The 26,850-nt window shown below is 50.4% G+C and overlaps 9 protein-coding genes across 9 annotated transcripts; 4 read left to right on the plus strand and 5 right to left on the minus strand.

Moving 5' to 3' along the window:
* Positions 1 to 2: 2 nt before the first annotated feature.
* Positions 3 to 528, minus strand: BJX68DRAFT_269544 (uncharacterized protein; the record flags this gene model as incomplete). Its single annotated transcript, XM_071046377.1, has 2 exons — positions 3 to 299; positions 355 to 528. The coding sequence occupies 2 exons, from the start codon at positions 526 to 528 to the stop codon at positions 3 to 5; spliced, it is 471 nt and encodes a 156-aa protein (XP_070896235.1).
* Positions 529 to 732: 204 nt separating this feature from the next.
* Positions 733 to 4,552, plus strand: BJX68DRAFT_147325 (ATP-dependent RNA helicase ECM16). The gene is made up of 2 exons (XM_071036602.1): positions 733 to 1,005; positions 1,055 to 4,552. Exons 1-2 carry the CDS (start codon positions 805 to 807, stop codon positions 4,472 to 4,474), a joined length of 3,621 nt encoding a protein of 1,206 aa, XP_070896236.1. The 5' UTR covers positions 733 to 804; the 3' UTR covers positions 4,475 to 4,552.
* On the minus strand, positions 4,553 to 5,553 carry cwc21 (U2-type spliceosomal complex subunit CWC21). Its single transcript, XM_071036603.1, has one exon. It carries the CDS (start codon positions 5,240 to 5,242, stop codon positions 4,631 to 4,633), a length of 612 nt encoding a protein of 203 aa, XP_070896237.1. The 5' UTR covers positions 5,243 to 5,553; the 3' UTR covers positions 4,553 to 4,630.
* Positions 5,554 to 6,146: 593 nt separating this feature from the next.
* BJX68DRAFT_269547 (mRNA-binding protein PUF3) lies at positions 6,147 to 8,920 on the minus strand (the record flags this gene model as incomplete). Its single annotated transcript, XM_071046378.1, has 6 exons — positions 6,147 to 6,493; positions 6,564 to 7,119; positions 7,203 to 7,481; positions 7,548 to 8,710; positions 8,761 to 8,848; positions 8,906 to 8,920. The coding sequence occupies 6 exons, from the start codon at positions 8,918 to 8,920 to the stop codon at positions 6,147 to 6,149; spliced, it is 2,448 nt and encodes an 815-aa protein (XP_070896238.1).
* Positions 8,921 to 15,062: 6,142 nt separating this feature from the next.
* Positions 15,063 to 16,731, plus strand: BJX68DRAFT_242785 (uncharacterized protein). The gene has a single exon (XM_071041042.1). The coding sequence runs from the start codon at positions 15,537 to 15,539 to the stop codon at positions 16,077 to 16,079; it is 543 nt and encodes a 180-aa protein (XP_070896239.1). The 5' UTR covers positions 15,063 to 15,536; the 3' UTR covers positions 16,080 to 16,731.
* Positions 16,732 to 17,226: 495 nt separating this feature from the next.
* BJX68DRAFT_147370 (mannose-ethanolamine phosphotransferase GPI13) lies at positions 17,227 to 20,709 on the plus strand. Its single transcript, XM_071036606.1, has 2 exons — positions 17,227 to 17,554; positions 17,629 to 20,709. Exons 1-2 carry the CDS (start codon positions 17,385 to 17,387, stop codon positions 20,576 to 20,578), a joined length of 3,120 nt encoding a protein of 1,039 aa, XP_070896240.1. The 5' UTR covers positions 17,227 to 17,384; the 3' UTR covers positions 20,579 to 20,709.
* Positions 20,709 to 21,227, plus strand: BJX68DRAFT_147348 (uncharacterized protein). The gene has a single exon (XM_071036605.1). It carries the CDS (start codon positions 20,840 to 20,842, stop codon positions 21,179 to 21,181), a length of 342 nt encoding a protein of 113 aa, XP_070896241.1. The 5' UTR covers positions 20,709 to 20,839; the 3' UTR covers positions 21,182 to 21,227.
* On the minus strand, positions 21,228 to 21,679 carry BJX68DRAFT_147372 (uncharacterized protein). Its single transcript, XM_071036607.1, has one exon. The coding sequence runs from the start codon at positions 21,553 to 21,555 to the stop codon at positions 21,274 to 21,276; it is 282 nt and encodes a 93-aa protein (XP_070896242.1). The 5' UTR covers positions 21,556 to 21,679; the 3' UTR covers positions 21,228 to 21,273.
* Positions 21,679 to 26,659, minus strand: BJX68DRAFT_147346 (putative GTPase activating protein (Tsc2)). The gene has a single exon (XM_071036604.1). The coding sequence runs from the start codon at positions 26,519 to 26,521 to the stop codon at positions 21,803 to 21,805; it is 4,719 nt and encodes a 1,572-aa protein (XP_070896243.1). The 5' UTR covers positions 26,522 to 26,659; the 3' UTR covers positions 21,679 to 21,802.
* Positions 26,660 to 26,850: the final 191 nt, after the last annotated feature.

The following is a 26,850-nucleotide window of genomic DNA, read 5'->3' on the forward strand; positions in this document are numbered from 1 at the left end:
TCCTAAATGCACTGGAGAACAAGATCGACAATGGCAAAGAAAATGTCGCGGTCAGCCTCGGCTGTTTCCAACCCCAGTCCAACAACAAGCAGACGATTTTCATGCGGTGTCTTGGTGACAATGGCACTTGCGATTTGACGAGCATAAAGCTGACCAACAATCTCATGACCAGGCGCGCGACCACCGAGAACTGAGGTAGCTGTCAAGTTGCTCATTGGAAGAAGGCCGTCATTCTCTGCATCAGGGATTGTATGAAGGCCTTCTGTGCCTGGATTCTTGTTTTCCAGTGGAACATGAAGCTGCAGCAGCGCTTAGCGGGAGTCTCGTTTTCACGTCTGGACTGAAGTCACGAACCCAATGACCTAGTCGGCCTTTTTGAGATATGGTAGTCAGGATCTTGTCGCTGAATTTGATGGCTGTGACCTTTGTGGGAATGCCTTTGACGTCTCCAGAGACTTGCTTGGTGGATGCGGGGAATGGGAGGTCCAAAGGCTCCTGGAGCTGGCTTAGGTTTAATGCATCTGCCATATTATTGCGCTCTTTGTGTTGCTTGCTAATGTCGGATGAAAAAAAAAAATGTTCCGCAAGAATATCACATAGATGTACTCAGTAAATAGTCACGGATCGAAGGATACTCCCTCGAGAGTGGGGAGCACTTGTTGACCGCCAAGAGGACCGACAATATAAGTCCGGCATAATTTTACTGTCCCTGAAATTTTCAGCAAAAATCACCAACAATCTATCCACTTCTACACTAGCTTTTCTTGGTTTCTTTCTGTCTTCGAGGAGAAGGACGGTGGCATCATGCCGAAATTTGTTCCCCGTCAGAGAAAGCAGAAACACCGACAACAGCAGGCATCCAATGCTGTCGACTCGAATGCGGCGGAGATAGCGCCTCTCTCCAAGGACGAGAAGGAAGCGAGGAAGCAGAAACTCCGTGATGAATTGAAAGCGCAGCATCCGAAGATATCTGCGAAAAAGCAGAAGCGCTTAGACAAGTATATTGTATGTTCCAATCAAGGATTTCGTCAACGCCAATTCTAACTCTGTATAGGAAAATAAACTCAAGAAAGAAGAGAACATCGAGCTCCTCAAGAAGCTTTCTCAGTCAAAAGTCGAGGTTACTGGTCTCCAAAGTTCGAAAGAGCTTGGAAAGCGAAAGAGGGAGGATGATGGCGAAACCCAAAGACACACAGTGGCCGCGGCCGACGAACCTCGTAATGCGCCGGATTGGTCGAGCGACGAGTCCGACGATGAATACTTGGCTTCGGGTAAAAAGGCCGACGCCCCGGATCAAGTAGCGCCGGCTATTATGAGTGGAGTTGGGTTGAAGCGCCCTCTCGAGCTCGGACCGGACGGATTCCCAATTCTCAAAAAACGAAAGCGCGCGCCCAAAGCCAAGCCTGCAGTGACAGCAGATGAGATACCGTGGGAGGGCTTCGACGAGGATAGCGAGAAGGGCGAGGATATTGAGCCCGAAGTTGGCACAGAAAACAAGACGGAGAACGACGAATCAGGTCCAGACGCTTCGGAAGACTCGACAAGCGAAGAAGACGACGAAAGCGAAGACGAGGGCGAAGATGACGAAGAGGAGGAGGACGAAGAGGACAGCGATGATGATGATGACAACGACGAAGAAGAGGATGAGGACGATGAAGAAGAAGAAGAAGAGAATATCAATGGACGTATCAGACCTCGACAATCGGCTTTTAAATCCTGGGCAAGACAACAAATCAATGAAGCCGTTGGATTTAAGCCTCAGACTGGCCCAATAACTGCAGAACTGCAACAAGTTATAGACCAGTCCAAGCTGCCCGTCAGGGAAAAGGAAGAGGAGCCGTTACCCCTCGAACTACAAGTGACCAAAGGAAACCCATATCGCAAGGCATTCAGTGTCCAGGTCAACCGGCCTGAAGAAGTGCAGGAGGCGCGTCTTAAACTTCCGGTCGTCGGAGAGGAACAAAAGATCATGGAGGCCATCCACAACAACTCGGCAATCGTTATTTGGGGAGCCACTGGTAGCGGAAAGACCACACAACTTCCGCAGTTCCTCTTCGAAGCTGGCCATGGCAATCCTGAGAGCGGAAACCCTGGCATGATTGGAGTCACGCAGCCCCGTCGAGTCGCCGCAGTGAGTATGGCGAAGCGTGTGGCCGACGAGCTTGGGCAGTTTTCTGATCAAGTGTCCTACCAAATTCGGTTTGAGAGCACAGCTACGAGCAAGACGGCTATCAAGTTCATGACCGATGGTATTCTCATTCGAGAGATCGCAGAGGACTTTTCCCTCAGCAAGTACTCCATCATCGTGATTGATGAAGCTCACGAACGGAGTGTCAACACCGACATTCTCATTGGCATGGTCAGCCGTATCGTCGACCTGCGCAAAGCTATGGCTGAAGAGGACCCCTCAGTCAAGCCCTTGAAACTTGTGATCATGTCTGCGACCCTACGCATCTCTGATTTTACACAGAATCCAAGCCTCTTCCGGCAAGGTCCTCCCCCTCTCGTCCAGGCAGAGGGCCGCCAGTACCCCGTCACAATTCACTTTGCTAGGCGCACGCACCGCGACTATGTTGAAGAGGCATTTAGAAAAGTTTCTAGAGGTCACCGCAAGCTGCCCCCAGGAGGGATGCTTGTATTTTTGACAGGTCAGAATGAAATCAGACAGCTCTCCAAGCGTTTGAAGCAGGCCTTCAAGCCAACGCAGCGGGGTGAGGTAACCCAGGCTAAGGTCCAGATTTCGGCGAATGACGCGCCGTTAGAAACAGAGGACCTGGAAATTGGCGAAGTTGATATTTCCAACGCCGCCGATGTTGAGGATGAGGACAGCGACCTTGAGATTACAGGTCTCGACGACCCCGAAGAAGACGACGAATTCGACATTGGAGGAGACGAGGAAGCGATGGATGCGTCCACGAAAGTCCACGTGTTGCCTCTGTATTCACAGCTCCCCACGAAAGAACAACTGCGGGTGTTCGAGCCACCTCCAGAGGGCTCGCGCCTGATAGTGCTAGCGACAAACGTGGCGGAAACGAGTCTTACAATCCCAGGCATCAAGTATGTCTTTGATTGTGGTCGAGCAAAGGAAAAGCAGTATGACTTGGAAACAGGCGTGCAGAAATTCCAGATCGACTGGATTAGCAAGGCCAGCGCAAACCAGAGAGCCGGTCGTGCTGGTAGAACTGGGCCTGGCCACTGCTACCGGATGTATTCGTCCGCCATCTATGAAGGTGAATTCGCCGAGTACACGGAACCAGAAATTCTGAGGACGCCTATTGAAGGTGTCGTCCTACAGATGAAGAGCATGGGTCTCCACAATGTCATCAATTTCCCTTTTCCTACTCCCCCTAGCCGACAGGGTCTTGCAAAGGCAGAGAAGCTTTTGAAGAATCTAGGTGCTCTCTCTTCTGACGGCAAGATTACCCCCATCGGTAACAGCCTATCGACGTACCCTCTCTCCCCTAGATTCGGCAAGATGATTTACGTCGGCCACCAGCATGGCTGCATGCCCTATGTCATTGCGCTCGTAGCCGCCCTGGCCGTCGGGGATTTGTTCATTCCCGAGAATCAAATCGACCCAGTCCCAGGCAAGGAACCAACAGACGGAGGTGTCTACAAAAACTCAGACCGTCTCGAAGACACAGCCCGCGAGAAGCGACATAAGGATTACGCGCGCGCCCACCGGCTCTTTGCCAAACACGACGCCACCTCCGACGCCCTCAAGTACCTCTCCTCCATCTGCGCATACGGCTACGCCTCGCCCTCAGACCCCGACTCCTTCTGCGACAAGATGTTCCTCCGTGCCAAAGCCCTCAAAGAAGCTACACAGCTTCGCCGCCAACTAACCGACATCGTCCGCACGAACAACCCGGGTCTCGTCGAATCATACCAGGCCCGCCTCCCAGAACCAACAGAGAAGCAGGTCAAGGCGCTCAAGCAGATCGTCACAGCGGGATTCATCGACAACGTCGCCATCCGCGCGGACCTCGCCCCCGTCCCACCGGAGATGCAGCGTACCCCAAAGCGCGCAATCGACGTTCCCTACTTCACCCTCTTCCGCTCGCGCGATGGCCCCGCAAAGGAGCTCAACGAGCGCGCTGTCTTCGTGCACCCCTCATCGATCATCGCGAAGCTCTCACCCAAGGAAATGCCGCAGTACATCATCTACTCGCATCTCCAGCAGGCCGCGCCGTCAGTCGTCGCCGGTGACGTCCCGAGAATCAGGATGTACCCGCTCGTTACGCCGAGTGGGCTCCAGCTTTCTGCACTAGCGCAGGGGACCCCGCTGATCGAGTATGGGAAGCCGATTGGGAAGATCGAACAACTGGAGGGTGTGCCGGAGCGAAGGGCGTGCTATGTTATCCCATCGCTGGTGGGAGAGGTCGGCAGTACTGGGTGGCCGTTGCCGGCGAAAAAGGTCGTTCAGAGGAAGGACCCGAAGGAGGGGTGGGTTATTGAAAAGTTTGTCTCGTAGAATAATACCCTTGGAGCAAGCAAGCCAGCCTGTATGCCGTGTCATGCTATGTATATGAATTGAATATGAATTGGAATGCAACCCAGTCGTATGCCTCCAACGCCGAACCTAAACAGAAAACGCCAATTTGAAAGACCCAGATTTGTTGTCCGTGTATCAATCACGCTCGCTCTCCCGTTGCCTCTCTCGCTCTCTCCTCTTTTCAACCTCTTCCCTCGCACTCCCTCTCTCTCCACCCCGCTCAGCAGGAGCATTATTTCCATCTCCCCTGATCCCCAACGCCCTCTTGAACCGCTCACTCTCGCGAATCTTAGCCTCCGCCGCCTCATGCACCTGATACGCCTTGAACCCCTTCCTGCCAGCACCATTCCTCCCCGCATTGCCGGTCCTCCCTCTCCCCTCCTCCAACTCCTTTGTCAACCTCTCCCTGAGCTCCTCGCACCTCTTGTCAATCTCCTCCTCTCCCAAAACATCACCCTCTCTCTTCCCCTCCTCCCTTTCCTCATCCTCCTCCTCAAGCCGTTCCCGCTCCTCAAGAACCTTCACCTCAATCTCGCGCTTCGCTTCATGCTCGAGAATCGCCTTATCGGGCTGTCGATGCCTAAACCCCCCCGAGGCTTCTGAGCCGAAATCTTTTGACGAGGTTGAGGGCGGTGGGTATGGTGCGCCGGAGCCAAAGTTGCGCGGTTTGAGGAAGGCGTGGTTCTTTTGAACGTAGCCTGATGTACCGCTCCCGCGTGGGGTGGAGAGGCCCACGTTTGAGGACATGTTAGATAAGTGATCGGGGCTGGGATTTGTGGTTTGCTTGCGGGCTTCTGCGACGAGGGTCTTGTAGTATGTGTCTGATTGTTGTTGTGGGATTGGCTGTTTTGTAGTAATCGGTTGTGCAGTGTATGATAAAGGATTGGAGGTGTTTGTGTGTTCTGAGGTAGTTGCTGAACTGGACTGAAGAATGGACTGGAGGGTAGTGAAGTTGAGCAGGTAAAGTTGGATCTGCGCACGGGATTGCCATCACGTGATATTTAGCAGGACAAAGTGACCAGGGAAGGGTTTAACTGTTGACCCGCTAGTCGTAAAAGACAAGAAAAGACTCAAAGAGTTGAGTTGGAGCAATGTGTGTAGTATTGATACCTAATTAACACCATCAAGTATCTAGACAGCCTCGACTACTTATTAAGTACAGCACTTTCATCCTAACTATGCCTGACAATCGCTTTTCGTCCAGCTGACATTATAGCAGTCTCGTATTCAGCATATGTTCAAAGGTCCCATCATGTAAGCCCACGAAGTCATCAACGTCAAACCAGTATTTCCCATCCATTGTTCGCCATGCAAGACGCCGATCCTCCATGTTTGAACATTAGAAAAGCAGAACCTTCATGAGTTATGAGGACGGGCCCTCATTTCTCCGTGACATGAATCAATGAACAAGAAAAAAAAAAAGCACAATTAGTAAGAAATAAGGGTAAGCAAGTATAAAAGAAGGGGAAAAATAAACCTCAAACTGTACTCCGGCCATGCCCATGTCTTTCATACTGTACGCCATCAAGCCGTGAGGTTATTGGAGAAATTGGGACGCCCTATAGCGAGACCATTCTTGTGTCGCTCGTAATAATAAAATGTTCAAAACAGGGATAAAACAAGTATGTTGCGAGAAATAACGCCGGCCGACTTAGAGGCTAGTTGTGAATGCTCTGGAATCAGGGGCCGAGCCAGCCAAGTTTGCTCCATCGATCTGGTTGTCAGTCGGTGGGGGTGTTGGGGGAGCCTCCACAAAGCGATCCTCCACCGAGCGCTTCGAAGGCTGCGGTGACGACTTGTGTGAGTTGGGAGGAGTAGTGGATGAATGGTTCGAAGCAGGGACCGCCACGGTTGGCTCAGGACTCGAGTCTCCGATGAGCTTCTCGAGCGCCGCAATTTGCTTGCCGCAGCTGAATCTCTTCAAGTTGGCCACCAAAGGTCTGACGCGCTCCACAAGTTGGAGCCGTTCCTCCCCTTCCAAGTGATTAAGGATCGTCTCTGCAGGGGGTTGTCAGTAGCGAGCCTGGTAACAAGGATAACAATGCTCAAGATAGAGAGTTCAACATACGGACGACATAGTTGCCGTACTGGTCACCAACTAGTTCGTTAAGAACCAGCGTGTTTGCTGGCGTCTCGGCTATCAACTGGTCAATGATTTCTCGGCGTTGAGTTTCGTTTCCATAGTCAAGGCTCTTCTCCACGACGTTGCTAGCAAATTTGTGTTTCGAATGTGAAACAACCTTTTTCTTGACCACTTCGATCATCCTTGACCGATCTTCTTCCTCGCCGTGCTGGATAACATGTTGAATAACGTAGTTACCAAATTGGTCCTCAATGAGCTTATCGGTACAAGCATGGAGTTCGGCAAGCAATGACCTGCGATCGGACTCCTCACAGTGCTCGAGCATCCGCTGGATGACCCGACACCCGTAAGAATGCGTAGCTTGCTTCTCCACCGAGCCCAGGAAGGCGTTGACAATGAATTTGGTGTATTGAGTAGGAACCCTCTCAATGGCCTTTTGAATCACATGGTTCCCGTTATTATTCTGCACACACTCAAGGACCTTTTCCTGCAACTCCTTGACCATCCATGCTTGCTGGTCAACCAGAACGTGTTCGAGAGCCTGTCACTGTTCAGCGAGTCACCCCTAACCATTCCCCCTCCGCGGGGTGTTTGTAGAGCTGAAAGAAAAAAAAAGTACTATACCTTTTGAATAACGCGGCACCCATAAGGTGCCGAAGACAAAGACAGGATGTTGCCCTTCATGCGTTGGACAAGTAGTTTCTTTTGGGCTTGATTGCCGTGCTCAAAGAGCTTCTGGACAACATAGTTGCCAAAGATATCCTGAGAGAGCTGCATGCAATTGGGTAACACTTCCTGGAATACCTGCTCCTTCTCGTCGCTGTTGGCTGTCTCCAGCTTGACCTGGAGGGCTCGAGATCCCACCTGGTCACCGCTCAGCTCGCAAACATGCCCGAAGCAGATCTGTTGTGGTCAATTTTCTGTCGCGCCGTGTATTTAAAAAGAAAATTGAAAAAATTAAAAACCTACCTTAATCTTCACATCTTGGTGCCTGCTTCTATTCCAAAGGGCTCTGAACTCTTGCAGAAATTGACTAGACTGACTGTCCTGCGCGGTAGGACGAGTGTGGGACGCTGGGCGTCGAGGAGGATTAGTTGCTGGGTTGAGATGTAGATTATGAATAAATGATTGCGCTGCTACTGATGATTGAGCGTGAAAGCCATGATCATACGTGGGTGCAAAAGCTTGCTGTTGGAGGGCGCTGGAGGATTCCAGAGATTGTAGTTCGCGTAGCCTGTTGCTAGTCTGCACCGCAACACTGTCTGTATATTGCTGGACCTGGGCGTCTCGATAAAGCTGAGCGGGATTCGTAGCGTTTGGGCGCGTTGTGTAGTAGGTGCCCTCCCCTGCAGTGTGCTCAGCGGGTGAAACGTAACCGGCGTCGAAGAGACGCGATGGCCGCCCGAGTTGATATGGTAGCTGGGCGTCATGGTTTGAACCCGCCAACGCGAGATCCGCCGGCAACATCATGTGCTGCGCAGAATATCCGTTCTCCTCGGTGGTATTTGGATACCTGTGCCTGGACAGCGACGTATCCCAAGAATTACGGGAGGTATATTGAGGACGGCTGGAGGCGTTCTGCGTTTCGTTCAATTGAAGTCTGTCCAAGCCGGTGCTCACTTGCTCAAACTGACGTTCGGAATGGAATGAAGGAAAGTGGTTATGCGCTGGCCTCTGTGCAGCAACAAGGGAAGTCGAGTTGCGCGAGGCATGAGCGTAGCCATTGCGAGATGTCAATTGCTGTAGAGCCTCCTGAGAAATGGACATGTTCAAAGACCCGGTTTCATCCGCCCTCGTGTTGGGAGTTGCGTGCCCAGATTGCGCCTGGTAGCTTGGCGTAGCAGGGCCTCTGGCAAAATGCCTTAAGTCCATCACATTTCCTTCGCCTGAACGAGAGGCACCCACATAGGGTTGTCCTGATCGTGAGAAATTACTGGTATCAGTACCATTAGCCAGAGAGATACCGTTTGTATCAACTGAGCGGCTATGCACTGGTGACGTGTTTATCCCGTTGGCCTGTGGTCTCGACGGCCAAGAAAGGTTTCGTTGACTGCTACTCCACCCATCGGCGTCCGAGGAGGGCAATAAGGAGCTAGAGCCGGATGGTCCCTCTGTATTCGTGGTTGAGGAGTCTTGTAGCGCGTTAGAACATCGCTTGTGCTGAATGCACCGGGATACGTACTGTTCCATATGTGCTCAAGCCCGCTGCCAAAGCTTCCGTTATACGCCCGTAGGTCTGACGAGCCCATGGCGGATCCGTTCGATTGCACCTAGGATCCCGTCAGTATATAGACTATAGCTATCCATTAGAGGTAGTCCCAACGCACCCGTCTTCCTGGCATTGCTACTGCCCAAGCGTTGACTGTGCACGGTATTATCAATATCAATTATATATTCTGCAGAGATGCCCGTCGACAATCGGATTCAATTCGGTTTCCTGCCGTCGAAGAGGCCGTTCTCCTTTCAATGGACGAACGTTCTTAGTCGACGATCGATAGACAAAGGCACGAGATCCCTGCACGTACGGCGAGCGGCACGAAGGTCAGTCTTGAAAGAAGCACGATCAGTCACTTGGTTTGTGATGCCTGTGTGGAAAGAGAAAACTCACGAAGGGTCCCAGGCCAAGACAGGAGGTGAAAAAGCAGGGAGGGAGAGAAATTTCCGGAGAATAGGCTCAATTTTGATTGAGACTGGAGCCAAGTAGCGTCCGCTGGGGAGTGAAGGGGGGACGAAAGGGAGGACTGGCAGGTGAGGGTCGCAAGAAAAAAAGAGGTCGAAATAATTAACGAAGAAGTATAAACGTGAGGGAAAACGCAGGGCGATGGCAATCTCTCCCTTTCCGTTTGCTAGACTAAAGTCCAGCAAGTAGCCGTAGACCGATGTTAACGTCGAAAGAGGACTGCGGCGTTACCACACTCTGTGCATGCTCGGCAAGCTCGAAATTCGAAGGAGGGCTTCATGTACTTCTTGTGGAGTTGTGGAGAAGAAGAGGAGGCAACGGAGGAAATAAGATGCGAGTCTGGTTTAATCGACAAAGCGTTCGAAGCTGAGATGGGTCGTAGCGGCAAGGGGGGAGGGAGGAAGGGTTGAGCGAAATTGCAGCTGGTATGGAAGGAGGATGCGCAACAATGCGCAGATTGAGAGGCAGTCCGGCGTGATTAGTGGAGCGCTGGAGAGTGAGAATGTGGACCACAGGCCAAGCACGGCATTAACGTCAAGCAGCTGTGACACAGGAGAAAGCAAGCATGACACCCAGAATGGCTGGGAGCTGATAGATCGACCCTGGATGGCGACCGTTGGGAGCTGCACGACGTGGGCGGGCAGGCAGACGGGGGATGGCAACAGTCGGAGAGCCGCGAAATATGTAAGAATATTCCAAGTAAAAGGTGGATGAAGGAAAGAGAGCGAAGGCTAGGTGCTGGTTTATACTAACGACGAAGGTGAGGAGAAGAGGGTAGCACAAGAGCTTAGAAAAAAAGAGTCCGGGGTGGGAAAGAGATTGAAGGAGAAAGGAAGGCACGGCTAGGGAACAACTGCCTGGGGAAAAAAATAATATGTGAAATATAGAAGAAAAAGAAAATACTCAGACTTTTTGGTGAGGAGAGCAAGATGAAGTAGTGAGCATGAGAGGTTGAAGAGAGGAGGAGGGACGATGGGAGATAAGCTGTTTAAATTTCTGGAATAAGCTCTGTCTGGCTGCGATCGAGACCGCCCAGCAGCAATTCTGGGGATCTGGACACACACTCTTCAACTCACCTTTGATACCTGCGATCACGATGGTCTGCGGAAATTGCTGTTTTTTCCGTCGCTCACACTTCCGGTTATTTCCTCCTCTCACTAACTCTGTCTGCTCTGCTGGTCAATTAAGTTATGATTCGTCTTCTGACATTGCTGGCGTCATCCCACACACCGCGCGTCAGCTACCTGTGCTTTGTCTCTCTGTCCCAAGCCGAACACTGAAGGTGTACCATGACCTTGCCATAGCTAATTTATTGTCCTTGGAAACTCTCAAACCTTCGATAGGCCTCATTATTATCCTTCCAGCTTTTGATATCATTTACCAGTTCCGTGCTAGGCTGCTAGCTTCACGATCATGTATGGATCCACTAATTTAGCTTGATTCAAGCTCCTACGACTACTACTACTACTACTACAACCACACTCTGTCATGTGAAAGTGAAGTCTGGCTGCAACCTCAACCAAGCTCGCATATCTGACAGAATGGCTGAATTACATCGTCTGAAAGCTGATATCAAGCGTTCCGGGTCTGCGAGTTTCATCGTGGATAGTCCAAATATCCTCAGCCTTACTCGAAATCAAAGTTGGAGTAGACTCCGCCTTGCTACTAGACTGTTCATACAGAAAGGGTCCACTTAGGCCATTTGTCGTCGCGGCCTTGGCCTGACTATCGCAATGCTCACTTAGCGCTCACTGATAACTGGTAGATATCCTCGTGCACGTACTGTGCACATCAACTAGTAGACACCCCTTACATCGCCATATTAGCACCACCACCTCCTGTTTTGTTTACCCGGAGATCAAGGGTCCATCTCCTCCGCGTATGATCCAGCCTCACCGTTATGCCGTGTCTTCATAGACGCGATATCCCATTTGTCGAGCATACCCCGACCCGAAGCTGACCTCGAGCCGGCGGCTACTCATGCTAGCTTGATATCATTTCTCAACTATCGCCTGGCTGCTCACATACCGCACTACTATGCCAGAATCTCCCACCAGGAACATGGAATGAGAAATGAGAACAATTGGTTCATATATCAGCGGAGATTATTCCCTTCCAGTCTCCCAACCCTCCTTGCGTATTCATCCAATGACTCTCCCCGGCGTCCACGATGGCATGATCGTGCAGTATCCTTCTACTTGGAGAAGCTGGAAAAATGCCCAACTCTAAGGCATTTGGTCTCGTAATCGACCTTGTCTTGCGGCATTGTTCCTGTTTTATTAACTCTGGCTTCAGTTCCGGCGATCAGGCGACCAGGCGACCAGGCGACCAGGCAATGAGGGAATCAGGCAATCAGGCAAGCTGCCGCAGGTCGTGGTCCGAATTTTGATACTTTCATCCTACCGTAGCCTTGTCGATAAGGGCGACTCTCTCGCATGCGCTCATATAGTTCTTCAGTTGCGTGACTAAACTGCAAGCTCCGGACAACCGTTGTTCTGCGTACACAAATGTTGTGCAGTAGTTCAGATGTGGGGAATATAATCTTCCTATCTATCTAAAAAGAGAGGTTGGTTGGCCATGTGGGGACCAAACGGGACATGTCCATACTGCTGCTTGTTGTGGAAATTCCAAATATACTAGTAGTAGGAGTCTGGTAACGGACGGTTGTGGCTTGAAATCACCCCAGACTACTCTGTAAGCAGTACACGACGTCCTTTCGTTTCATGAATAGTTCAAGTGTCAACTTCAGCCCCTCGCCAGGCCTTTTTCTAGACTGGACGTCATTTAACTAGCCAAGCTACTAAGCTTTTCTTTTCTACAGGCCTGAAGACCTGATTGGAGGAAAGATTCAAATCGGGGGTCATCACACGATATATACTTCAGCGCAGACTCGGGTTATTTCGCAAACTGAACGAATCCGCACATCGCATAAAGCGTACGTCTAGTCATCCGATCCAGAATAAAACCTATCACATTAGGCTAGCTATTGCTTGTTTTCCATCAAGCTTTCCCAGTGGTGGTCATTGAACTCTCACGACAAGGTAGGTAGAGTTCCATCCGAGGTCTCAGCCGATCTATAACCCTCAGTTCGAGCGAAGTATATTTTGCCGCCACAGCAACGTCACAGGCATTGTGGCGATCATCGGATATGCAAAGCCGACCTTTGAGTTCAGTACGTAAGTACCAGAATAGTAGACTCAGGGATAAACATTCCAAGAAGTTGAACGTTATATGTAGAATTGGGTAACGGGGCATAGATGCCTACCTAAGTAACTTTAGCTCCTTCATCCAACTGAGCGCGCTCACGTCACCTAGAGGCACAACCTCAGTGGCTACTGCCTAAGTAGCGCCGTGGTGGGCACTGAGACGGTACACTGGGTGATTAGTTTCAACAGCTGAGGGGGTTTGCGATCCCGATCCTAGGAGGTTAGGCACAGTGTAGAGGACTTCAAGGTTTTGCGAGGGATTAAATCTTTTCAAGTTCGGTTTCTTTTCCTTTTTCTTCACTTCTGTTTCCCACGCTTTTTTTCACTAACCCCCCTCTACGACGAGGGCTTCCCAGGGATGAACATCATCAACGTTCTCGGTCGACGCAAATCGATCACTCTTTTCACCGGCAAAGTCTAGCCCAATTCAACTAGCACCTAGGACAGTCGGGACACGCAAGTTATCGGTGAATGGCCAACTGTGCGCATGACGAGGGACCCGAAATATGACCAGTGAAGCTCGGCTTGGATGCGGATGACGGAACTAGCGGCAATGTCGATATGGTGGAGGATCCCTTGGACAAGGTTTCGTTAACAGGTAGGGTTTTGACTGGGATTGGAGCAGCTACGGCAGGAGACGCGACCATGACATCGCAGTCAATCCAGGCTGAGCTTGCAGCCTAAGGAGTTGAGCAGCGTGCCGGAACTTGGTAGTCCTATGCTACGGGCGCAACATCAGGTCACTCGACTATAAGAGGGCGTCAGTACCGGTTCCAGCCAATTTTGTATACCTCCGACAGGCTGGAAGCTGAAAGTCTGGCCGGCCCCTCGAATAGTGTTAGTCAGAAGTGAGGTCGATGCCGCGAGGGTTGCGCTTAGATAGAGCGAGGTCAACTCGGAGAGCAGTGGGAGCTGTATGCGCTTTGAAGACGCGGCGCAAGGATTCCAATGGATGGCCATGGTATATCCAAGTGCACAGGAAGCGTGAGGCTTCGAACATGCGGCAGCAAAAGTTCGACGTCGAGTTGCTCTGATTCTCTAGACTGAAAAGTGAGTGCTTCAGTAACAGTCACTGTTGTAGTCGCACTGTAAAGGAGAAGTCATCTGTGGGATCTGGCAATTATCATGGCAAGCGAGACAAAGCGTTTTCCAGCCGGCGAGGAATGTACGTTCTTTCTGGAGCCAACTTGGAAACACACACAACAGAGACGGTTGGCAATGGAGCAACATGTACCTACGTAGGTAGCAACTGGATTGGTTGAATATTCGCTTGCAGCTCTATATTCCAGACAACATTAATGGAGATATGAAACGATTTAAGGAGAAACAAGCTGATGACATGTAGTTACCGGTTGTCGTTAAGGAATGAACTCGAGTTACACCAGGTCCTACCTTGCTGGCCACATGGCGAGAAGAGGGCAGAATACCTTACTTCTTGACATGCACTCGGCTCCGCCTCGTAAGATAGTCCATAGGGGTCTTGGATCAAAGAGTATGCCTAGTCTTGGTATCTATATAGTGTACCCCAACTACTATGGACTGCATTGATGCAGTCTACTAGAATTATGGGGGGAATACTTGTATGCAGCCAAGCTTCTCAAGAACGCCTTCTTTTGTGCGATTCTTTCGCGTGTATCAGCTGGCTCTCATCCAGCCTGGTCCAGTGGCTGGGAAACTCCATCGTTGCTCTCATCGCCAGTATCATTACTGAAGTTCATGAAGAGTAAGCGCTACGTCTGACTCTTACTCGCGCTAGTATCAAAGTGATGGACGAGAAACGGTACTAGTCCTAGTACCTAATAGGTAAATTTGAAGACATACCATAGAACAGACCAAACATTTATCGTGTTTCCGCAGAAGAGCATTTGCAAACCAAGTAGTCAAGATATTTTGAGTTGCAAATGTGGAATTAGTCCTCTATTTACAGTGGTTGTGGGTGCCTCGGGCTGTCCATCTCGGGTCTGAACACCATCCAAGTCTCGTAGTCATCGTTGCTCAGATGGACCACAGGCCAGATGGAACAAACCCGGTTCTCTTTGAAGACTGTGGTAGTGGTGAGAGGAGCTCACACCCATTATTGAACATAGAAAAGGGGGATGATTTCACAATGGAATTGCTGCGGTTGGCTGAAAGCGAAACCCCACCAAAACATTCGAGATCATCCATCCTGTGACAGGGACAGCCGTCAAGACAAAGAGGCCGACTCGGTGACCCGTCGTCTAGCGATTGATCGCGGCTGTTGTTCAAAAATAGAAATGGTCGTTTGGGGTCGTTCAGGTGAGAAAAGCTCTTGCGTCGCGATGACCTCAACGCTGAGGCCATGCTTAGCACAATAAGCTAATGTTCGCAACTGGGTTTGCGATGGGTTCATCAGGGGCACTAACAGCAGCAATTTCCAGTCTCCGCCTATCATGATGATGTTCCTGACCCCCAACTGCTTAGCGCCCAACGCCAAGTGCACCCGTTAGGGGAGGTTGACAAACAAAGAGGGCCTTGTCACCCGTTAGCCCAGAAACTACCATCGTCGACTCCACCAGTAAGCGTTCTGGGCCTTTTCGCGTAGCCGCCCGCCCTTGCGCCTCGTTCTTGGTGTGCCGGCGCTCATCCCTGAGGTCGTTTTCTGCTCCTCTCCCAGGTTCCAACCTTTCACTCTTTGCCTTCCTTTTCATCCCTCGTCCCATCTCTCAAACCACGTTCTTTGCTATTCTGAGCAGGTGCCAGTTCCATTCTTTTAACTGTGCATTTTGCTGTCCATTCTTTCTTTACCAGCCGGGCCTTTTCCCCCTCCCTTGAGAAAATAACCGTCACGAAACCAAGCCACCGACCCCGTACATTCCCTCCTTCCAACCAACCCAATAGCCACCGAGGATTCAGCACAGTCTTTATATTTGTTGAAACCTGCTAAAACACAGACTACACCCTTTCTGTTCCAAGAATTCACATCTGGCATACCGATCGTCGGCATAGCAACACTTTGATTTTGGAACCTACTTGAGACCTCGATAAAATCACCAGCTCCGTACAATTCTATCCCTTCAGAACCTTGTTCGAGTACCATACACCCTCGACAAAATGTTGCAAAAGTTCCACCAATTCGTGCGGCGGGATGACGATGAGGGCGGCTTGTCCGATGCCATGGTCAACCTTTTGATCTCTCTTTTGGTCCTCGTTTTGCTCGGAATCGCTCTCATGGGCGCGCTTCTAGTCATCCGTCGCAGGCGTCAGAACAGACAACAGTCTGAGCTTCCCGTCCACAATGGTCAATGCTCAACCCATCACCGCAGCCTTACGATCACCGCCCCGCCGTACTCCAAGACCGAATCTGTCTTTGTTATCGATGAGAAGCGCAACTTGATGGAGAACTCGTCAAGCCCGCCACCCAGCCCTGTTCCTGAGATTCGCATTACTTTTCCCGAGGAGGAAGATGAGTCTGGGAAGCGCAAGTCTGGCAGAGTCGTGGTTGTTCGAATCAGCGAGGCAGGAAGCGTTGGCCTCGAACCATACAACGAACAACTCCCGCCCTACCAGTCTAGCGATGCCGAGCGTTTCCAGTCCCTGGATATTGAACGCATGGGCGGATTAAAGGAAAAGGATGACAACAAACGGTGGGGTTAATATTTCGGCGGCAAAGAGTTATTTGCTTGACCAATACGCCAATGGACCACATTCATCTTTCTCATTTCCGCTTCTACGACTCCCGCAAGGCATGATACCTGGGCAAAAAATCCGCTTCGTTTCCGCTGTATATCTCCATAATCTCTTTCAACGCGCCTTGCAACTCTCACATACGCACTTTTATCTTCTCGATCTTGATCGGTAGACTCAAAATCTGCTCGCATGGTTCTACACTTTCTCATTGCGGCCGCCTCGACGAAATTTTGCCAGTCCGAAGGCCCTCACGTCAAGTCGATTTGAGATTTGACGTCGTGCGAAAGCTTGCAAGGTCTTCTTTCTGCTTTTCTAAACTTCTGCTATATCTTACCTGGCGTTCTTTTCTCGTGCTTTGTCACCCATCCTCTCCACCCTGCCACGTTCCTAGGGCCTGGAGAGATTAACGTCCTGCTTTTGCCTGCATTCCATCTACCTTCTTCCACGACACTTTTCTTCTACTATTCTTTTGTCATTACTTCTACTTCACCTTTTTGGTCTCCTCTTTTGGTGACTTACAGCTGGATAATGTATGTACTTAGTCTCAAAGCATCCTAGTATACATTGGACGGCCACCCGCATGTGTGAGCCTCGATGAATGTACCTATTGATCTGAAAAGCTCCTTTGCAAGTTTGCCCTTTCCCAGACTTGACCATAGGAGCGTCGGTGAGAAACGCGTAGAAAACTATACTCCGGAGACTCTAAACAGTTGTCCGCAAATGGCAATGACCCACTCTGGCAGGGCTTAAGATGATCCGAGCCGCTTGCACCAATGGCCATTCGCCAACTCGAAGATGAGCTGCCGAAAACGCCGAACACCCCACGTCACGGAAGGATTTGGCGCTGGAAGCTGTGCGAGTGCTTCGCCCGCTCCTAAGCGTTCGCAGTTGCGCTCATCTTTCAACCCCCTATTTTTTTGCCATTGACTCTCTCCGGTGTACCAGATGGAGCTGACGCTGCGGCCATGATATCCTCCGACTGCTAAGCACACTTCATCAGAGAGACGGCTCATCCGCATCTCCCGGATAGACATCCGAAGGGGAAATTTCTCGAGGGACCTCTTGAGGAAAGGACAATTTTCCGCAAATTCGATGACTATCATTCTACCAGCTTCAGAAAGCTCGTTATCTGGGTAAACTGCCACAAGCCGCGAATGCGAACATCGCTACGTATTCTTCGCAAGTCGAGTTCCTTTACCACCGCGTCCTGAACCCCCGATTCCCCGAGTTGGATAAAGAAGCCGTGATAAATCCCGAAAGACGATATTCGTGATGGCATCCTCGGCCCCAACCCCGGGACGCGAGGCCCTAACTGCGAACAGACTTCTCAAACAAGCACAAGCCGCGAGCAAGGACAAGTCAAAGGATGAGGTTGGGAAGGAGTCCGAGGAGGAGTTCAAATCTAAACACCTAGGTTTACTCGGCGTATTTGTGTGGATACTGTGAGCTGTTCAGTCGCTTGCGAATTCGGTCTCGGAAGAAAGGCACAATCTAATGCTTTTATCTCTACGAACAGGTTCCTGCATGTTGTTGGCATATTCTACTTCACCAAAGGCTTCCTCCTCACCCGGATGGTCTTGGAAAACAAGTCTTCATGCGATGTTCTACCCTTCAGTGACGCTCCCCAGATCCAGCAGTCAAATGACGACTGTTGGCACCAAACGTCGTTCGACAAGGCTATTGTGATAATTATCGATGCTCTTCGCTATGACTTTACCGTCCCTTTTGCACCAAATGAAGATATTGAAAGCGCCCACCTTTTTCACGATAATATACCAGTGCTGTATGAAACCGCAATCAGCAACCCTCAGAATGCTTTCCTCCTCCCTTTCATCGCGGATCCTCCGACTACCACATTGCAGCGACTAAAGGGCCTGACTACCGGCACTCTCCCCACGTTTATAGATGCAGGCTCCAACTTTGCTGGGACAACAATCGACGAAGACAACCTCGTTGCTCAACTTCACGCCGCGGGTAAGAACATTGTTCACCTTGGTGATGACACATGGCATGCTCTCTTCCCGGGTTACTTCGACCATGATTTGACACGGCCGTTTGATTCGTTTAATGTGTGGGATTTGCATACGGTCGACAACGGCGTGAATGAGCATATATTCCCACTTCTTGAATCCCAAAACTACACAAAATGGGATGTTATCTTTGGGCACTACCTCGGCGTTGACCACGCTGGTCACCGATACGGCCCCAATCACCCTGCCATGGCGGCCAAGCTGAACCAAATGGACCAAACCATTCGAGAAGTCATGAGCAAAATTGACGACAGCACGTTGCTCGTTGTCATGGGCGACCATGGCATGGACTCGAAAGGAGATCACGGGGGTGAATCGGACGACGAGGTTAATGCTGCGTTGTGGATGTACTCGAAAAAAGGGATATTCGGTCGTACCAAGCCGGAAACCGTATTGCCGCCAAAGTATGCTCGAGAAAGATTCGTTCCCCAAATTGACCTTGTACCGACCCTATCATTACTCCTCGGAATCCCTATCCCGTTCAATAATCTGGGCTCGCCGATTGAAGAAGCATTTTCGGGACCCAACGGAAACGATTGGAGTAACCTCGTCACTGTAAACCGCCTGGCGTCTGCACAAATCAAGCGATACCAGCACGCTTACGCTCAGAGTCGTGGGGACGATGGAGCAGAATCCCAAGTGCTTGGTTTCTGGGAGACAGCAGAAAAGGAATGGCAGGGCAAACCCAAGAACTTGAGTGCAGTTTACGACGCCTATAGACAGTATCAACGGCATACGCTCCAAGTCTGCCGGAGCCTCTGGGCGAAATTCGATTTGCCGAGTATGGTACAAGGAACTGCAGTACTCCTTGCAGGCATAGTTCTACTGGTGTTCTACGCCCGTGGTTTGCAAGCGGACCGGACAGATATTACCGGCCCCTTCCTCTCGCGCGTTGGCTTAGGTTCTGTTTTGGGGACTGTTGCTGGTGCCGTCTTGGTGATGATTCGTGTAACCGAATTGAAGGTCCTAGAGGCTTCGGCCCTATTCGCTGCTGTTGGCAGCATCTTGGGTGCCTCATCTGTCATCTTCAGCACTCAGCGTCTATCATTTCCCCTGCCCAACTCCCTCTGGGGTTGGCTTGCTGTTGTCTTCACAGTCAGTCAATCGCTTGGCTTCGCATCCAACTCCTACACTATCTGGGAGGACGAGATTCTGCTTTTCTTCCTGTGTACATTCGGTGTTGTTGCTGGTGTATCCTCAATGCGCCAAGGAACAACCACCGACAGGGTCCTGGGAGTATACCATTCAATTGTCTTCGTCATTCTGGCAAGACTAGCCTCTCTGTCTCGTCTCTGTCGTGAGGAACAGATGCCCTTCTGCCGGTCAACTTATTATGCTTCCAGCACATCCTCTACATCTGCTCCTTGGCAACTCGCTCTTCCGTTCCTCGTCATGCTCATACTGCCCACGGTGATCAAGGGCTTCTATGATGGATCAAAATCTTATGAAGGAGCAGCTGGTCTATGGATTGGGATTGGCTTCCGTCTTGGATTATTTGTAACCTCTATATTCTGGGTGCTTGAGGAACTAGACGGCAAGGACTGGTTCCCTCTTGACGGCGAAACCCTCAAGTCGATTCGCGTATTCCTAGCTCAACTTGTTCTCGGTCTCGCATTCGCCGCCGGCACAACCGCATTCCTCTACTCAAAGCCATGCGTCAGCATCAGCGTTGCTCAAAGCGCCGCAGAGCCGGAACCCACAGTAAAACGCCCCTCATCACCGGGCGAGCAACAACTGCCAAGAACAACAGTGACAATCCTTGGTTTCGGCAACGTTCACGGCACACGATTCTTCTTCCTCGCGATCAACTTTTGCCTCGCCATCATGCTAATGCAAAAACCAATGGGCCAAGGCACCATGGCTCTCCTCCTCTGGCAAATCCTCTCCCTCCTCGAAATCCTCGACACAAACGCCCTGGTTACATCCAACTCCTCCATCGGCCCCATAGTCCTTGCGCTCCTCGGCTCCTTCTACTACTTCAAAACAGGCCACCAGGCCACCCTTTCCAGCATTCAGTGGGAAACGGCCTTCATCCCACTAACAACGGTGAAATACCCCTGGTCTCCGCTCCTCGTCACCCTCAACACCTTTGGCCCTCAAATCCTTACCGCCATCGCCGTACCGCTCACAGTCCTCTGGAAACGACCCCTCCAGCTCCGCGACTCGAACAGCGCATCCTCGAAACCCGCGCTTAAACTCCTTTCGGATGTCGCTCAGGCTGCAGCTACGTATATCTTGTACTTTGGCACCATCAACCTCGCTACGACAATGTGGGCTGGCCACCTCCGCCGCCACCTTATGCTCTACCGCATCTTCTGCCCACGATTCATGATGGGTGCTGCCGTCCTCACTGTCGTGGACGTCGTCCTCATTCTGTTCTCTGTAGCCGGTGTACGATGGAGTACACTGAGTGTAGCCGAGATATTCGGCTGGTGAGAGTGAGTCTCCCTCTTGACTCCGATCCGAAAATAGAGGATCGAAGCCGAGCACCCAGAGTTATGACGGCTGCCGCTGCCTCGCCGCAGAAACCAGGATTCGAAAGATTAATACACATCAAATCTATGGTGAATCGGTTACTGGTTGCTTATACAACCTGAATTTGTGACGTAAGCCCGTCAGGACTTCTCACTTCTGCATTTCTATCCCGTCTCCATCCGTCTTACGAGAGGAGATCGTGGGTGAAGATCTTGATTAATCATGATATGTATATATAGAAAAATAGCTGCGTTTTTAGTTTTCTTACATTTCTCTTTGAGGTATATAATTGCTATGTATTTGTACAAAGTCATAAGGAATTTAAAGAGCACATACCTGTCTGCAGGAAAGCAGGTGCTTCAGCGAAGTAGAGAGGATATTCAGATGAAGTCTTCATTGATACTCTATTTGATTTTTTTTCTATTGCATGTTTGCGACACTACAGCACAATACAGTCAACCACTATCAGATCTCTATCGTACTCGATACACACACAACCCATTTTTTGATGTCACATTGTCAGGCGAAGGCAAAACAAAAAGCAAAGGAGATAAAAGGCTATAGAGGGAGTATCACATCGCTATCATCATCATTATCATATCAAAGCACAAACAAGCAAGGACAAAACAAACTTTTGGGTACCGTCATTTCCTTCATCATGTACATGCAAATGAAAGGCCAAAGCGAGGCAAGAAAAGCAAACTTTTTGAAGGCACCGTAGTCTCCTGTTCCTGATCCCTTCCTTGATCGCTTTTTGCTCCGGTCCAACTCCTGCGTACAGTAGATATGGTATACATAAGAAAAAAGGTCAGAAAATGCGTAACGCTGTAGAACTCTATCGTCTTGAATTCACTGTCACACAGGTGAGAGTGAATTTTGTGGGAAAGACGGATAGGGATAGGGAAAGCGGGAAGAAAAAACCACATCCGATTGTACATTGATAGTCAGTGCTCCAGATAAAGGGTCAGATGGAGTATGCTGGAATGAGAGATCATGTGAAAAGGGTTGGGAAATGTTAGCAAGGAGATTGTATAGGCTTCTAGTTCTCTATCCTCATGCCGAAGGCTAGTGAAGTCGCACTCGGCATGAGGTGGAATAAAACATTGGAATGGAGCGAATAGAGGCACGGGACTGAAGAGATGTAGGGGTGAGATGATATGACTCGGCAGATGTAAGATTGCAACTTCACTTTGCCCAGCGGGAAAAGTCAAGGTTCTGGAGAATATTGGCATCTGCTGCTGCATTCCAATCGGTAGCAAATTCAGATCTTGCTGAGTTGCTACGGACCGGCAGTTCTTCGGAGAAGATATTGGCTTTGGTGTTGCGGCGTTGCGTCGGATAGGTGGCATCCAGAGTATCCGGGGCTTGAGATTGGAACCCAAGCGCTCGCTCACGTAAGCGCTTGATTTCGCGTAGTCTGTTGCGCCAAGATGAAATATGCTCGCCCTCACTGTTCCAAACCAGCGAGAATACAGAAGCATTCAAGGCCAGAATGCGCACAAACGGTGCGAGGTTCTTTCCAGATATGATTTTTGGCGAGGCGGCAGGGGAAATCTCGGGGAAACCGGGTTTGCTCATCACCTTTACGCTGTAGAACAAGTTCGCAGGGTCGCTCGCCCCAGACGAAGCAGTTTTGTCTCCATCCGTAAGACGAGAAACAGGGCTGATGACAATGAAGAAAAAGTTGAACTGTGAGGGTAATGTGTTAAAGTTGAACGGGGTGTTGGAACGGTTGAAGATGATATTGACAAAGTCGTTGCCAATATGACTTTTCTTCAAGATACAGGACGGATCGGTGTCGAAATTGGTAGGCATCATCGTCGTAACATGGTAGACGATTTCCGTGACACGATCACGCCAGGCATACGTGAATTCCCCGTCTGTTTCAGCATGTAAGCCCTGGGTGTTGAACCTTGCTCCTTTGAGAGCGACCTTGGTGCCAAGACCTGAGAGGAAATACTCATAGTCTGGGCTACCAACGGTATTGGAGAGGATCTCAGCCTCCGTAGTCTGGCCGTCATCAATGTATATAACACCAATCTTATGGCCATCCACAATATCATTTCGATCAAATGTGCTCAATGCCCTGCGGGTCATGTCATCATCCGGTAGTGGGATCGGTTGAATCGCAGTTGGAGTGGGAAAAGCTGTGGACATCAACTGCAGCATAATATGACTGGGCAGGACAGATGTTTGCATATTATCAGCATGTAGATGGGCATCATGGGTGGCCGGCACTTGATGAGGAAGAACAGGCGCAGTGCGCTGTTGGTACACTGCATACGTGGTGCCCGAAGCTTGTCTCTTGGTGATTTGGGAAAGGCCCGAAACACTGGCCGTCTCCACGGTGAAAATGCTCATTCCCGCGATCCACGACTTCTTTACCACCGAGCCATCTTCCGGTGACGGTGGGAATGTTGCGAATGGGATGGTCTCGCCCAGGTCAGAAAAGGCAACTCTTTGCATAAGGTCCAGGAAAACCTGGCTCTGTTCCTCCACTGTTTCTTTTCCGTGGTCATCCTTGAAGATAAGCCTGCTAGTTATCCAATTGACATGTTTTGCTCGATCTTGTAGTTTCAACGACAGGAACCAAAACACCATGACATGATGCGTTGAAGCATAAATGTACCTGGACATGGCGTCTTGTACTGACGGGTCGGAAACATCATTGCTGCTAGGAAGGCCTGCTGTTTCACGAACAACACTGCCCGTTCTCGAAGCGCTTTGAAGTCTTGTGGGTGATTCAGATGTTTTGAGCCTGTGCTCCCGAGAAGTTTGCAATAGCCGAATACATATTCCAAAAACGGTCCGAATCTCTTCCTCTCGCAGGTTAACATAAACCTCCGGCAAACGTGCCAATAGCGCCAAGAACTCCAAGATATGCACCGCCAAATTCGATAGTGTAATCACTTTGGAGATTTTGTCAAGGATTAGATTTAGAGATTTGGTCACTGAAAGCGGAATCTCATGGCAACAGACGGACAATGCATGGATACATCCACGCGAGGTGCCTCCCCATGAGCCAATGATGCCCATCATAAATGAACGTACGAGTTCGTCTTCTTCGCTTTTCGCAAAGTGCTCATGATAGCTCACCAACACACAGAGTGATTCGAAAATATAGCCAGCCACGTCAGACTTCTTTACACCGGTGGTTGCGGGAGGTTCACGGAAAGACTCGTTTTTGACCTGATCGCACAAGATGCTGCGTAGAAGCTTGATCTGCGGTACTGCGTTGCTGAAAAGATCTTTGTTTTGGAGTTGAGCTGCCAAATGGGTAAGGACGTAGCTGTAAATGTCCCAGTTGGTTTCACGCTGGAGTAACATGATAATTGTTTCAACCCACACGTTGGATTTCAAGGCAACCTTCTCGGCCAGTTCTGGTTCTACAGGACTTGATGGATCGGGTGTTGCATAGGCATATACAAAACGGCTAGACTCGTCTGGGGGCTCTTCAGGGAGAACTTGGGGCGTGTGATAGGCCCAGACAGGGTGAGACAATTTCGGTATGCGCTGCGAATGACTTGCGCTACGACCGGTTGATCTGGATAAAGCACTAGTAGACGATGCTAAACGGACCGGATGTTTTCTTTGGGGCACTGAGAGGCCAAGTTCATTATCTGCGCTGGCATCTTCGGCGTGGGCGTCTTCCGGATCGTTCGCTAACGGGCCGGAGTCAAGATTGCGGCCGGATACACTCATTCGAAAGTCATTCTCGGAAATGGGAAGAACGATGATCGAGCCCGATGTATCACATCGGAGCCTGAAAAGCATCTTGAGTGATGTTAGGCGCGAGTCTATAGGGCGGTCTGGAGACTCTGCGATTTTCAGGAGGGCTTCATAAACCATTACAGCTTTGACAGCTGAGAGGTTTAGCGATCTCAGAAACATCCTCACTAGCCCGGTACAGCAGATATTAGCCAGCGAAGCCTCGACGGGAAGGCTTGATGAGCGCCCCTCTAGCGAGGGCACAGAGGAAGAGTCAGGCTCATCCGTCTCCGAATCCTTAGTCATTGGTGAGCTAAGTATATCCACTAGCGACTTGAAGGTAGTATCGTCACAAGCAGGAATGCAACTGTCGACGATGAAAGAAACCAACGATTCCAGGAAGAGAATGCTATCCTCGTCAACAAATGTCTCTAGAACCATCTCCAAGAGGCCTTCCTTTTGGAAAAGAACTAGGGATTCGTAGCTGGTAAAAGCCTCCTTCAGGGTTTCCAATGCCATGATTCGGAGATCAACTGGCTTGCTACGCGCCCGAATGAAGCAGCTGACCACATTCTGGCAATTTTGAATCCACCCTGGGGATTGAGGTTCACACAGCTTTTCTTCTCTCATCGTATTAAGGAGGACCTCGGCTTGAGTAGGTTCAATTTGCTGGCAAACATTCATCAGAAAATTTGAAATTTCCAATCGCTGTTGTCGATTGATATTGTCCCAGAGAGATCCCACGGCCGATGCAATCTGCACGATGTTTGCTAACATGGTGGGTTTCACTTCGTCAATAATACTCCCCCGAGAATGAGTTGACTCTGGACTGAGAGTAGGCGCAACGTTTGCTGCAGGCTCTTCAGAAATCCTGGCGGAACAAGAATTCAGAACGTTGACAAATCCTGTCCAGCTATGCTCAAGGGTCACTTGCGCATATTCTCCTTCTAGGGTGTTGAGACATAACTCCAGGATATCTGCCTCCAGTCGACCATCATTCTTACGAAGAACTACTTGAAGGCAGTCCATCAAACGCTCAAACTGGACTTGCAGTATTCCGTCTTGACCATGAGCACGAATAAGGTCCGTAAAAATGTACACCACGCCTCGCAAAACGTTGAGGTTTTGACTGCTCTCTCCCGAGGACTCGAGTAAAAAAGAATAGAGAGTGTCTGCCATTTCGGTCTGTCGCTTCGATTTTGCCAAATTCCGGACGGCTCGCGATGTAGGGCCGGAGAGGGACCTGACGGAGGCATGAATGCTACAAAGTAGCTCAAGCATAGGAAGAAAGCTCCCATCGGGAACATCCCCATAGAGTATCACGGCATCAAATACAGCTAGGGAGTGCTTGATATCGGCGGCAACGCTCGTCTTTCTGCAGATAGTGAAGATCTGATCCAATAGCTCTTGAACCTCGTCGCTTTCTGGTTGTCGTCGCTGCAGCGTGATGAGATCAACTGCGAATTGTAATAGATCATCCAGGACAGTATCTTCGTAGGCGAGTCCGTTTGCTCTTCCAACCTTGGCTTTCCGTGCCTTTGAACGAGCAGAGGAGATAACTTCGTGTAGTGGGACGACAAACGAGGAGATCAACGGAAGGAGGGAGGAGGTAGCAAATTCCAGTCGCCTGCCATGGTCTGATAATGATATCAGGGACTGCGCACGCGCTGGGATGACATCGGGCACTGACGGTGACGAAATAAAATCGTAAATGGTGCGTCTGGCGGCAGGAGAAAGATCATGGCGAGTTGAGAGCGAAACTAATAGAAGTGAACCGCTCCGTCGAGCTTCCGGGGATCCCTCATGGCGTATTAGATGCGACCCCGCTTCCCAGAGTGCAAGAGCCTGCTCCGGAGTATACCACTGGAGGGACTTGGCTACATGCTCGGCTTCGTCACTGGCGTGGCTTATGTTTTGCTTTTGTGTCAACACTTTGACCGATGTCTCAAAGTCCCGCGCCCCCGAGGCGTCTGAGGAGCTAGACACGACACTCCCGCGATGCATCGAGTCAATCCCTATTGTACACCAACTGCCTGTATGTCCATCCGTCGACTGATAGAGGGAGTCACCGCTGTCCGACAAGGAGGCCGCGGAGAGCGTCTTGGTTCGGGAAGCACTCAGTGACCGGAAGACGCCAGCAAAACTAGATGTAGAGTACTTTGATCGCGACGGGGATGAAGCATCGTCAGAAGGCATGCGTCCCAGTGGACGGTGGAGAATATATAGGATTCAATTGAGACGGAGAACTTATATAAGAAGCTGGATAAGAGAAGTTGGTTAGCGATAAGAAACCTTTATGATGGCGTCATGAGAGAGGCGTAACATGTCTAAGAACATATAGTGACCAAAGCCCCGTACCGACGTACCATGCGCAGGTTTTTATAGAACGGCTGCCCGCATCAGGAGGCCACAAGATGACGATGGAGGCTTAGGTCGGTCCCGGGCGAAGAGGTCAGAGCCGCAGACAGAGGGGCTGTGTCGGAGATAGCACAAGGGAGAAAGAAGGGAACGTTGCACCGATGAAG

Source organism: Aspergillus pseudodeflectus (assembly GCF_044049435.1).
Source record: "Aspergillus pseudodeflectus strain CBS 756.74 chromosome Unknown BJX68scaffold_40, whole genome shotgun sequence".
In the NCBI taxonomy this organism is placed as follows: domain Eukaryota; kingdom Fungi; phylum Ascomycota; class Eurotiomycetes; order Eurotiales; family Aspergillaceae; genus Aspergillus; species Aspergillus pseudodeflectus.